This window comes from Acomys minous, assembly GCF_964271855.1.
Source record: "Acomys minous genome assembly, chromosome: 9".
Taxonomy (NCBI): Eukaryota; Metazoa; Chordata; class Mammalia; order Rodentia; family Muridae; genus Acomys; species Acomys minous.
This window is the reverse complement of record NC_140490.1, coordinates 9,598,929-9,612,027: the sequence shown is the minus strand read 5'-3', so window position 1 is coordinate 9,612,027 and position 13,099 is coordinate 9,598,929. Positions and strand designations below refer to the sequence as shown.

The following is a 13,099-nucleotide window of genomic DNA, read 5'->3' as shown; positions in this document are numbered from 1 at the left end:
GCAAATCTCACACACATGTATATATATATATATATATATATATATATATATATATATATATATACACACACACATACACATACACTCACACATATCCTTACACACTCATGCACACTCACAGACACTTGCACATGACCACCATACATTTAGGACTTGAGTGTTCAGTTCTTTGTATAAGGATCTTAGGTCTCCAAGACTAATTCTGCAGCAAGTGGTTTTGACAGGTCTCATAAACACATTTGTTATGCATTGCTTGTAACACAGCTAACCATAGGAAATTTCTCTCTCAACTTTTTTATGAAACTGGTTCCTATTGGCCATTTCTATAATTTGAATTATAGAACATTTGTTATGCATTGCTTGTAACACAGCTGACCATAGGAAATTTCTCTCTCAATTTTTTTTTTATGAAACTGGTTCCTATTGGCCATTTCTATAATTTGAATTATACCACCCCTCCCCAGTTCAAATGGTGAACTAAGTCCTGAAAGTTGCACTCCAACACCTACATGTGTGCTGTGGTGCATGCATCCATGCACATATACACAAGTGTGTGTGTATGTTAATTTATAATTATATTCTCTCTCTCTCTCTCTCTCTCTCTCTCTCTCTCTCTCTCTCTCACACACACACACACACACACACACACACAAACACACACACACACACACACACACACACACACACACACACACACACTCTGAGGCCCCTTCCTGCTCTGGCAGCTTATAGAAAAGATGGGCCCGGGCTGGGCTGGACTGTTTGGCTTTTCTTGGAGTTGGGATGGGAACAGTATCTCAGGAATGCTGCCTTTTGTGGTGTTCCCATGCCTGTCTCTTTCATAGGTACCATACACTCAGCACGTCATACTGGAGGAAAAACTACTTCCATCCACTCATGGGACCCAAGTGAAAAACATGGCAACCAGCTTGGATGACCCACGTTCCTAGACTCCTATCAGCAAATGAATCCCCTTCAGTTTCCTCCTTGGTTATTTCTCACACCCATAAGGCACCTCACTGCATGATTAAATGCTTACATTCTATGCGTTCCATATTAGGGTAGACTATTGACCACCTTTAAGAAGGAAGGAAATTCCGATCCATGTTATAGTGCGAGTGAACTCTGCCGAATCATAGACACTAGAACACCAGGGATAGCTACAGGATTCTAGATGAAAACACACACACACACACACACACACACACACACACACACACACACACACACGTCCTCCCACCACTACTATATGACTCCACTTCTACAAGGTAGAAGGATGGTTTCTAGGGTTTGGGGGAGGGGAATTAAAGTTATTATTTAATGGGACAGAGGGTCAGCCCTACAAGGTAAAGGAAGATGTACAATATAAATGTGTTAAGTTCACTAAACTGTAAATTTTATGCCATGTGCTTTGTCACAATAAAAAAGGGAAACATCTTTTTCTTTTTTTAAATGGTGACACAGAGCGAAGAAAACCAGCCGTTATTAGGACCACAGGCAGCCTCCAGGAAACCTATAAGGATTACCAGAGCCCTGACTGAAAAGCACAGCTAACATTAAGATGCACACAAGAGAGGCATGTGCTTTCACCCTGTAATGTTAGGAGGAAAAGGCCTCATCAGTTTGATGACTAATTGTATTTAATTTGTGTTCTGAGTGCATTTTTATCCAATAGCTAATTCAAAACTTCACACGATTAAAGGTATTTATGGCTAGCAGACCAGAGCTTCTGTAGACACCTCCTTCTCAGCCTCTTAGCTGAGGTGAGAGCTCCTCTTGCAGGCATTTTTTTTTTCAGGAGGAGAAAACCTGTTGAGGCATGTCTGCAATCACACCCGAGACACCTGGTCGAGGCCCCTGCCTCATAGTCTCCTTCTCCAGGGGTGCAGTGTCTTTCTGCAGGGCTGGGGTCTTGTCTGAGGAAAGAGCTGTGGGGGGCAGATCCTAAAGAGAAAACACAACGGAAAGAAGGTGTTTGTAGAGACTAAATACAGAAATAGCAAGAGTATACAACTGCTACTTTTATGCCAGACACCGACAAAGAATGAACCAGAAATCAACCGGCTGCAAAGAATCATTAGATCAAACCCACTGGGATCAAAGTGGCACACCAGGGTGTCAACAGCCTGCAGGGATAAAACCTAACACAATACACTGTAGACCCCCTACAAAATGCCAATTGTGATGTTCTGAACACACACAGAAATTACTAGGCAGATAAGGAGGAGAGGAAAACAGGAACCATTAGCTTCAGAATGTCACAGGTGATGGGAATAACACTCAGGGACTTAAAATAGTCGTTAAATATTTTCAAAATTGTAAGGGAGAGACACAGGCATAATAAGGGAAAATTAAGGTATATAGTAAAAAAAAAAAATGGAAAAGTGCCTCAACAACAACAACAACAACACCCTCCCCCCCGACTCCTCCGCCGCCCCAAATAGTGTAGGGGTTGGAAAGATGGTTTAGTAGTTAAGAGAACTTGCTGCTTTTACAGAGGACCTAGGTTTGGTTTCCAGCATTCACATGGATGCTCACAACTGTCTAATTCTAGCTGCAGGGGATCCAACCCCCTTTTCTGGTCTCCAAGAGCCCTGTATACCCACGGCACCCTTAAACATATACACACAAACACTCATATACATAAAATAAAAAATAAATCTTAAGGGAAGGAATCAGTGGTTAAGAGCACTGTCTGCTCTTCCAGAGGTCCTGATTTTAATTCCCAGTGACCACATGATGACTTACAACCATCTATAATGTGATCTGATGCCCTCTTCCAGCATGTAGGTGTACAAGCAGATAGAGCACTCATATACATAAAATAAATAAATAAATCCTTTTTTTTTTAAAGGGAAAAATAAATCTTAAAAAATAGAAACAAAACCCAAGATAGATGGCACCCGAGGCTGACCTCTGGTTTCCTCCTGCATACATACATGTGCAGCCACTCACACACAAAAGAAAAAAGAAAATAACCATGGAAATTCCTAAATAGAATGCTAGCCATGGCAGAAGACGGGCTTAAATATGACAGCAAGTCAACAGAAATGACCCAACCTGAAGCTGAGAAAAAGGGGGCTGTGGCCGGGCGTGGTGGCGCACGCCTTTAATCCCAGTACTCGGGAGGCAGAGGCAGGCGGATCGCTGTGAGTTCGAGGCCAACCTGGTCTACAAAGCAAGTCTAGTGCAGTCAAAGCTACACAGAGAAACCCTTTTTCAAAAAATAAAACAAACAAACAAACCAAAAAACCAAAACCCCAAAAACAAAAAAAAAAAAGAAAGAAAAAGGGGGCTGAGAATAAAGTGGCTTGACTGCTTAATGCTCAGCCCTGAAAAGGACATTTTTATCACTTCCTCCAAGGCAGCAGAGGGAGTAGAGAGGACATAAAATCTAACAGAAAGGGTGGAACATTGTAGAACACAGCCTCAAAAAAACAAAACAACAACAACAAAAAAAAACCTCAATGATGAGAAGGCTGAAGAGACTGTTCTGTGGATAAAGCACCAGTGCTAAGAGCAAGCTAGCTAGTTAGACTAACCATATCAGCAGGTCCTGGGTTCAACTGAGCAATCCTGCCTCGATGACTCCTGACATCAGCCTCAGGCTTGCACACTCATGTACACATGTGCATGGTCAGACATGTACCACACACAAACATATCCCACATCCCACACCACATGAACACATGGGCACACACAAAAACAGCACTTGCAAAACCCAAAGAAGCCAGAGCCCCAGTGACATGTGGAGCGATGTCTAACAGCTGGTCCTCTGTGTTACTACAGCCCCGGGGACAGAAGCCTTGGAACTGAAGCATGCGGGCTGCTTTCACCTCGTCTTTCTATGGAGGCTTCAGACCCCACAGTTTATAGCAGAGAGCCCTGTGACACACCCGCCCACACGATCTCTGAGACCTAACTTCACAGCAAATGCTTGTGTTGAGCCTAAGAAAATGTTTCCTAAGACATCCGTATAGTTCAGATCTATGTAAAATAATAGGGATGCTTTTGTGTCTTCTGGGTTGCCTGATGAGAGTCCCCTTTGCTTAAAAAACAGAAACCAGTTGAAGACCAATGTTTGCGAACTCCCTCCTAGGCTGAACTCATGTGCTGCTTGTTGCATACCATTCTCCTTAATTCCGATTTGGATGTGATCCCTACCACATTTGGCGCTCAGTTTCTTTTCTCTTTTGACACATCTACTTCTGCTAGCAATGTCCGATCTGAGAAACACAAAGACTTAGATCCAAGTAAAGATAGTTTTAAGAGATACAGCTGGACACAGTGTCTCATGTCTGACATCCAGGCACTTGGGAGGCTGAGGCTGGACAACTGTTATGAGTTTAAGGACATCCTGGGCTAGCTTGAGACTTGGGAGGCCAGCCAGAGCTATACAATAGAACCCTGTCTCAAAAATTTTCAAAAACTAAACAAACAACAAACACCCCACAAATACAAACTAGCCAAACCAAACCAAGGCAAAAATAAATAAATAAATAAATAAATGCAGGAAGGAAAGGAAAAAATCTTGCAAGAGAGTGAATATAAGGCATCAGGTAAACCAGCAAGTCAGCGGAAATATTACCAAACTTATCCTAGGCCTGGAGCCTGGTTTCCCACCATTAGAAACACAACGTTTGATGGTGACCAATAGCAAGCAGTAATTTGGAATCCACACTAAGTCATCCAAGAACCAGAACTTGCAGTCTGTCTTATTTGCTGCCCCTCCTTACTACCTCCTTTCCTTATCTCTTCAAATTTGATTTGGACATTAACTCACACCTGAGCCAGGACATAATGCAGGTGAGCAACCATTCAGCTAGGTTCAGTCCCTGGCTGTCTTATTCCTGCTAACAAATTGCTGTCTGCAACTTCAACTTACCTATAAACACTTAAAAAGAAAGAACGAAAGAAAGAAAGAAAGAAAGGAAGAAAAAAAAGAAAAAAGAGAACTTGCATAGTCTGGCATCACTGTTTCATTTCCCACCTTCCCTTGTTGCATGGTGCAAAAACCTTCCAAGTGATGAAACATGAAGGGCCAAGTCACAGTGTTAGTGTCAGCAAAGGTCTTCTTTCTAATAAAGCAGCATAACAGAAGGTGGTGTGGGGAGTTATGCCTCACCTTCTGTTATTTCTATTTGCAAGAAAACAATGTTGGGAAACAACAGGCATGGACAACAAGTGATGGGAAATTTGCTTAATGGGATTCGTCTCTTCCATTTCCGTTGTTCAAAGAATGAACGCTGGAGGGCGAGTTCCCTTTCACGAACGCCCAACCCTCAGATATTACCAAATACGACCAACTACAAAGTTCAAGTATGAGACCTGCACAATGAGTTGCACCAAGATATATTCACCCTTATTCATAGCTACCTTGGAGTAAATGGAGTGGACTCATGTTATTGTCAAAAAGTACGATCAAACTAATTTCAGACGGTTGTGGTAGGTTGACACTGTAATTCTTAGCCATTCTTAGCTGAGGCAAGCAGGTCACAGTGTGTTCCTGGGTTACATAGTGAATCTCCTTCTCCATGTCCCTTTCCTTGCCCCTCTCCTGCTCTCCTCCCTTTCCCTCCTTCCCTTTCTTCCTCTGTCCCTCTCTCCTTTCTTTTAGGGGAATGAACCTAGCACTTGTACATACCAGCCAACTCTCTAACACTGAGTGATAGTCTCAGCTCTTCTCTAAGATTTTTACTTGCTCAGGCTGGCCTTGAACTTACCATGTAGCCTACGTTTCTAAACCTGGTATATCTTCCTTTTAATTAATTTATTGACATGTCTCACAGCCTCACAAATAAGTCCACTGGTTATGAGCATGTATTAAACTGCTGAGTATCTCAGCATCAAGTGTAAATGAACTAAGTGTCCTCCAAGTTGGCTTTGGGAACCAGCAAAGCTGCCGACTGTAGAGAACCTCACTAAGGGTATTAAGGGATATTTATTATTAAGATGTTTGTTGTCAGTAACTGGGCATGGTGCAGGCCTGTAATCCCAGCACTATGGGAGGCAGAAGTAGGTGGATCTTTGTGAGTTCAAAGCCAGCCTGGTCTACAAAGTGAGTCCAGGACAGCCAAGGCTTCACAGAGAAACCCTATCTTGAACTAACTCCCTATCCCCCCACCCCCACTGCAAAAGATGTCTGTTGTCCATCCCAAGTGAATTCTGTAACCAGGTACTGTCACTGTAAAATAGGAGTTTGTAGGAAGGATCGTGGGCGACTAAAGTTTTGCTTGACAAACTGAGGAAGGCAGAGTTGCTGTCAACTGGAGTTGGTAACTGATGTCTGCATTACATAATAGAGGGCATGCATGATGCTTGATGCATAAATAATCATAGTCTAAAAATAAAGTGCTAAATAGAATACTACATCTAATATATGCATTGAGAAAAATATTTAGTTTCTGAAAAGCATGGAATAAGATTTTTAAGGTGCTCCAAGGAACTTGCATGAAAAAATATTTTAAATCTAAAGTTCTTAAAGCTAGTCATATTAATGAAAATTTCTGAAATCTAAAGTAAATATGCCTTTTTACATTTAATTTTTCTACTGCCAAGGACTTTATGGAGAAGATGTTAATGAGACAGGCTTATGCCTAACATGGCTCTGAGGGACAAGCAGGCCAAGGGAAGTTTTGGCATGCTTTGCCTGGCACCTTGAGGGTTTACTGAAAACCCCGGCTGAGAGTGGCTGAGCTGAATTTTCCCTTCTTCCTTCCTACCTGGTGACACTTTCCACACTTCTGTTGAATCTGGTTTTCCTCTTGTTTTAGCCTTTCTGTCATTTTTGCTTTCTTGAGGCTTCTGTCATGTTCCTTCTTACGCTGTAGCTCCTCTCGCCTTTTCTGGGGTAATATGACAGAGACAAATCAGGCCACGTCCCTTAGACAGGACTGCCCCACCCCACTCCCGTGATAGGCCTAGGCCCATCCATCCATTAGACAGAACCCTCCCTCCTCCTCCCCCCCCTCCACCCCCCACAGGCCTGGGCCCACTGGGCCTACTGAACTTTCTACTACAAGCATTAGCTAGCCAGTAACTGCACACCCAACTCTACAAATCACTGAATGAGATCCCCTCCCTCCCTACTCCCCGACCCCACCCCACCCCACGCCCCCAGAGTCCTCACACTTCAGAGAAAGCTGCTACTAAGCAAGGCTCTCAGTATAGATGAGCCAACCCCTCCCCCCCAAGCCTGCTCAGGACTCTGCCTTGGATTTCGAGTTGTTTTGATCAAGCTGCGCCCTCCCTAAGCAGGCCCAGTACCCAAACACACCTTTTCTTTAGCTTTAAGTACATCCGCATAATGGTAAAGCCAGTAAGCCAGGTACTCTATTGGGTCACTGGGCTGCACTCTTGCCACCTCTGCCAGGGCCTGGGTCAGGCTATTTCCAAAGCACTTCTTCAGGTAGGCAGTTTCCATGCTGCAGGCCTGGAAAATGCCAAGTCAGGTACTCGGTTTCACAAATGCAATCTAACTTTTAACTATCCCAATCCATTCTAACACGTTAGATTTGCTCCGGGACAAATAAGAGATGTTTCTGGATCACACTTATGCTAGTTTTCCATTACTATGACACAACCCTTGAGATCATCAACTAAAGAAGGAAAGGTGTGTGTGGCTCTGTGACCATTTCGTCCCATCACGCTGGGTCTATAACAAGGCCAAATATTGTAAGAAAGGTGCATGGTTGGTGAGTAAAAGTAGCCCACTTCAGGAAGGGGATGGAAAGAAAGAAGGAGGAAAGGAGGAAGGGAGGAACACACTCCCACCCTCCTCTTACAGACCCTGCCATTTCCCAGTATTGCCACAGCCTCACAGGCAAGCCTTTAGCATCTGACCCTTTGGGGGCTCTGTAAGGTCTGAATCACAACATTCTGCCCCTGGCTCTCAAAGATGAGTACTCACCTCACAATAAAAATATATTCTGTATATCTTCAAGACTGTGAAGTATTTTTGTGTTGATCTCTCTCTCTCCTCTCTCTCTCTCTCTCTCTCTCTCTCTCTCTCTCTCTCTCTCTCTCTGTATCTCTGGCTGTCCTGGAACTCCCTCTGTTGACCAGGCTGGCCTTAAAGTCAGAAATCCACCTGCCTCTGCTTCCTGAGTGATGGGATTAAAGGTGTGTGCCAAACCTGGCTTTAAGTTTTGTTTTTTTGAAACAGGTTTTGTAATGTGTCCCAAGCTGGCCTTGAATTTATGATCCTCTTGCCTCAGTCTTCTAAGTGATGGGACTACAGGCATGTACAGCCGTGCCTGACACTGAAGTTTTAAATATCCCCAGTACGGCTCAACAGTCCAAGTCCTATGTCTCCTCTAAAACTCAAGCAAACCCCTAAGCTATGAGCCTTTGTAGGAATCAAAAGAAGCTGTCAGGGCGACACATGTCTGCAATCCTGGCCCTTGCAAGCCTAAGGCAAGAAGTTCAAGAGTTAGGCAACAGAAAAGCTTCTCCATGCAAAGGGCAGTGGCTGATACAGGCTCATAGCTAGGCCAAGTACTGAGGATAAGTGTCTATTGAGTGTGCAGCCCTAAACGGGACACCTCTATCAATTCCCATCCCAGGGTTCAAGGGATATCATAGAAGAGAGGTGGAAAGAATGTAAGAGCTGGAGGGTAGGACCGAGCGATGTGAGATGCTGTCTGCATTGTATGACATGGTGTGAACTTACTGCAGCCACAGCAACCTGTACAAGACCAAATCAGTGCAGTCAGCCAACGTTCCAACAGGCAGCGGTAATTACACTTAGTGCGTTATTAATCAAACAGTGCAAGGAGATGAGAGAGGGCAGGGTTGTGTTGGAGGTGCATGGGAGGAATGGGAGGAGGAATTCGGGCTGCATATGATCAAAATGCATTGGTTAAATATGAAATTTTCAACGAATAAGTAAATAATTTTTTGTTTAAAGGAAGAACTTGAAGCCAGGTTGAAGAACATAGTGAGACGCTGTCTCAAAAAACAAAACAAAACAAAACAAAACACACAAAACATCAAAAGAGCAAGTCATTAATATTCATTTTTAAGAAACGATGGAGGTTAAGCCTGATGATGAAGACATAAAATTGCAGTTACTTAGGAGTCTAGGGCAAGACGATAAAAACTTCAAGGGGTTCCTGGGCATCAGACCACGATCAAGGTCCCTCAGCATCTTAGTGAGGCCCCATTTCCAAGTGAAACATTCTTAGGGTATAAATCAGTGGCAGAGCACTTGTCTAGCACACACAAAGCTCTGGGTTTAATTCTCAATACTACACAAAGAGCAAGAGGGGAAGGGGGAGGGGGAGGGGAAGAGAAAGAGACAACTACACAGAAAAAATTCTAAAAGAGTGAAAGAGGAAAAGGAGAAATACAGCCACAGCAAGACCAAAGTCCAAAAGGACAAACATTAACCCTTGTAACTCCATGTCTGTCAGCGTAGTAGCATCCTAGGAGCTGTTAAGTGCTGGGCAGATTTCTTTCTCTGCTTGCCTGGTTGAAGGCCATGTGGCCTCTCTGCTGTGCACATTTCTGGCACCTCTAACTGGTCTGGATGTGCCCCACCCCCTGGAGCTTTGGCTTCACTCTCACAAGCTTCAGATATTGCCCTCTCAAGAGATGCCTGCGAGGGATTCTGTCCCTGACACACACTGCCTGGTCTTCCAGGGCCTCCTTTAAGGTTTAAGTGGAAGCCTTCATGACCCTACAATTTATCCATTCTCTGTGCTTGAGAGAACAACATGATGTGGACAGAAATAAAATCTGCCACCAGCATGAGGAGTAGTGCAGCCCACTTGGACTACAGCTGCAGAAGCTTCTGAGTGTCTGGATGGCTAAACACAGGGACATGCACCCGAGGAAGCAAGTCCTTGGGCAAGTCTGTGTGCCCAGAGTACCCTGGGTTCTCTGGCCAAACAGGTCTTTGTTTTATTTTATTTTATTGTTTTCTTTTGTTTTTGGTTTTTCAAGACAGGGTTTCTCTGGGTAACAGCTCTGGCTGTCCTAGAACTTGCTCCTTTAGTCCAGGCTGGCCTGGAACTCACAGAGATCCACCGCCCTCTGCCTTCCAAGTGCTGGGATTAAAGGTGCACACCACCATGCCCGGCTTGCCGAACAGGTCTTTAAATCTGTGAAGGATAGGGGCTTGTTGGCTCTTGAGATTTCTCAAGGAGTTCTTTAAATTGTGCTGGTGACTTCTTATTTGTCTTTGGTGTACAAGGCAGTTGAGACAGGGTCTATGTAGACAAGGCTGGCCTCAAACTCATAGCGATCCTCCTGCCTCACCTCCCAAGTGTTGGGATAAAAGGCGTGCCCACCACACTAAGGATGTGACTCCCTTGGAAATCACTTTCTCCTTGGCTGTGACTGAGGAGATTCTCCTTAAACTGCAAATTCTTCAAATCCTTCTTTATTTTTTACTCCCTTATCTCATGGTAAATCTGGCTAAAAAGCAGCCAGGGATACTTGGCCCTGAATGCTGTACTGTCTAGAGATTTCTCTGCTAGGTTAGTCCTACCTTTAAACTCAGTCTCATATAAAAACCTCAGGGCATGAACAAACTGCACACAAGCAGCTTCCCAGAATTCAGCACAAAGAGCCTCTTGTTCAGTTTTCAATAGAGTCCTCATCTCTATCTGAAGCGTCCTGAGCTTGTCTCTGTGTACCACATTTTCTTTGGCTTCACATTCTTACAGTCAGGTCCAAAGGAAGCTCCACTTCCCCAAATTCCAAAAGGCAGATGGGACAAACGGTACCTGTGGTGTCTATTAGCGCATCAAAGCACGTACTCGCCTCTAGCCTCCAGCTGTATCACAGGCACCTGCTCCTCATTTCAAAGAGTATCTTAGCTCTTCTCCTCTCCTCTGGTACTCTGGTACCCTGACCTCCCGCAGCTCACAGGCTTCCTTCCCTCCAGCTACCCAGTCTCCTTATAGCCCTGTTACTTCAGCTATGTGCTTTCTCCTCCGTCTCCCGTCCACCGCCCAGCTTTCTCATGCCCTCTGTTTCTGTCTCTCCTCACCGCACACTTCTCCCCTTCTCACATCTCTCTGCTTCTGCTCCTGCTTCTCTCGCAGCCAGGTCCAGTCCACTGGCCATGTTCAACCTCCTTTCTCCCTCTGCTCTGGACTGTCCAGATGGCCCGGCTATTCTTCCCCTTCCATCTACAATAAGACCCATCCCTTAGCCACACCATCAAGCAGTCGTGTTGCCAGTTCATAGATTTATTGGTACCCTGGTCTTCTGAGCCCTTTGCTAGAACTGCCCATCAAGTTCTGCTTATAACACTCTAGGCATGCTTCAATTTCCCTCAAAATTCCTTTCACAAATTCCAACGATTTCGGAAGCCGGCTATTAAGTCAACAAAACAACGTGCCTGACTTCCTGGTGGTGCCAATTCTTGGTCTTAGTAAACTCTTTGTTGCGGTTACAAAATGGCTGAGATAATCAGCTGAAGAGGCAGGTTTACTTTTGCCCATGGCTTTAGACGTTTTAGGTCGCAGGCATATGGCGTCATTGGTTTGGGCCTACGTAAAGGCAGAGAGAACCTCAGGGGAGGGAGCAACATATGAGAGCAAAGCTGCTCACTTCACGAAAATAAGGAGAGATGGACTAAGGGTCCAGAGTCCTACAGTCCCTTTAAGGGCTCACCTCTAATGACACCACCCATTGATGATTCCATGAGCCTCCAACAATGCTATGTGTACAAACTAATGACACAGTCACTCCATGGGATGGCTCAGGGGAAGGTTTCTATTGTAGCTATGAGGTAAGTACAGCCAGAGACATCTGGAAGAGTCCAGAGCAGAGAGGTGGAGGAGAGGCAGAGAAAGCAGACAGAACACAGCCAGCAGACTGGACCTGCCCAGGAGAGCAGCAGGAGCAGAGCAGGGGAGGAGAAGGACAGGATGGGGGAAAGCATACCAAAACTCACAGGGTTATAAGGAAAATGAGCAGCTGGCGGGAGGGCAGCCCATGATGGAGGGCGTTCACAGTAGGAGAGAAAGTGGAGAGAGCTAGGATGCTAGCATGAACTTTAAAACAGGTCCTTGTAGAAGCCTGGAGGCCGGTATGCACTTTGCTGTGCTAATAGGTACGACATTCTGCCAATGATACAGGAGATAGAGGACTTCTCTTGGTGGAAGGGAATTGGCTTTCCGTTTCACAAGAGCCTGAGAAACACTGGCTTTTATCTAACCACCGGAAACCCTCCTATAGACCGAGCAGAGCCCATTGCTGGGCATTTGGACTCTCTTTTGGAGTTTGAGGAATTGGAGTTTCATTCGGCTCTAACACTATGGACAGGTAACCAAGCCTTTAGCATGTAGCTTTTGAGGGGGTCATTTAAGGATCCAGATCATAACATTACCTTTCTTAGAAGAACCAACCAAATCCCACTTGTCAATAGCTGTTACATCCAGGCGGGCTTCTTTCCTAAGGCTTTTCAGCTGGATTATGGCAGACCGTGAGTCCTAGTGGTCACTGAGAGAGCTTGGCACATTATTAGTTAAGGGTGGTGAAGGCTTTTAACTAACCCACACACATTTACTCCTAAGTACAGAGCAAATAAGGGCCTGGAGAGAAACTCTGGGTACATAGCAAGCTGTGCTTTTGTGAGGTTGGAGCTAGTCTATGACATAGACAACAGAGGCTTATTGACTTTACAGGGGAGGGGGGGAAGGAAGGAAGGAAATGATGGGTCTGTCAAGCCACTGCATCACTTTAGGTGGAGCTGTTGATCCTAGATTTCCTAGATTCCCTAATAGGCATCAAGAGTGGCAGATAACACAGGCTGAGACAGATTGCCACGGAATGACATGAACCAGAGCACAGCCAAAGCAGCACAGACATCTGCCCCAGACAGACCACACCTGGTGTTGTCTCTTACAGCTGTGTGATCTTCAGCACGCTGCTTGGTGTCTGAGAGTCTCGGTGTCCTTTGGAAAACAGAAATAAAATATATACCTCATAATCTTGAAAAGAACAAATTGAGATGCTAACTACACATGAAAGGCACCCAGCCTGGCACACAGCAAGAATTTAATAAACATGAGCTATTATGGAACAAAATTTGTCAACATCTGTCCCTAGCACCTAGACATATTCCCATTTTTCAGCTTTAAGA

General features: G+C 44.8%; 1 protein-coding gene across 7 annotated transcripts in view; it reads right to left on the bottom strand.

Annotated features, from left to right (window-relative positions):
- Positions 1–1,221: 1,221 nt before the first annotated feature.
- Positions 1,222–13,099, bottom strand: part of DYDC2 (DPY30 domain containing 2) — a 16,271-nt gene continuing 4,393 nt past the window's right edge. For 2 of the 7 annotated variants that reach the window (XM_084796785.1, XM_084796784.1), the window contains exons 2-6: positions 12,846–12,911; positions 12,344–12,446; positions 7,277–7,432; positions 6,723–6,845; positions 1,224–1,944 (exon numbers count right to left, since the gene is read on the bottom strand). In XM_084796785.1, the coding sequence (XP_084652911.1) occupies positions 1,795–1,944; positions 6,723–6,845; positions 7,277–7,423 (420 nt within the window). In that variant the 5' untranslated portion in view covers positions 7,424–7,432; positions 12,344–12,446; positions 12,846–12,911 and the 3' untranslated portion in view covers positions 1,224–1,794. Of the gene's footprint in view, positions 1,945–6,722; positions 6,846–7,276; positions 7,433–12,343; positions 12,447–12,845; positions 12,912–13,099 lie in introns of all 7 variants that reach the window. The other 5 variants (XM_084796787.1, XM_084796786.1, XM_084796790.1 and 2 more) reach the window with 3 other exon arrangements.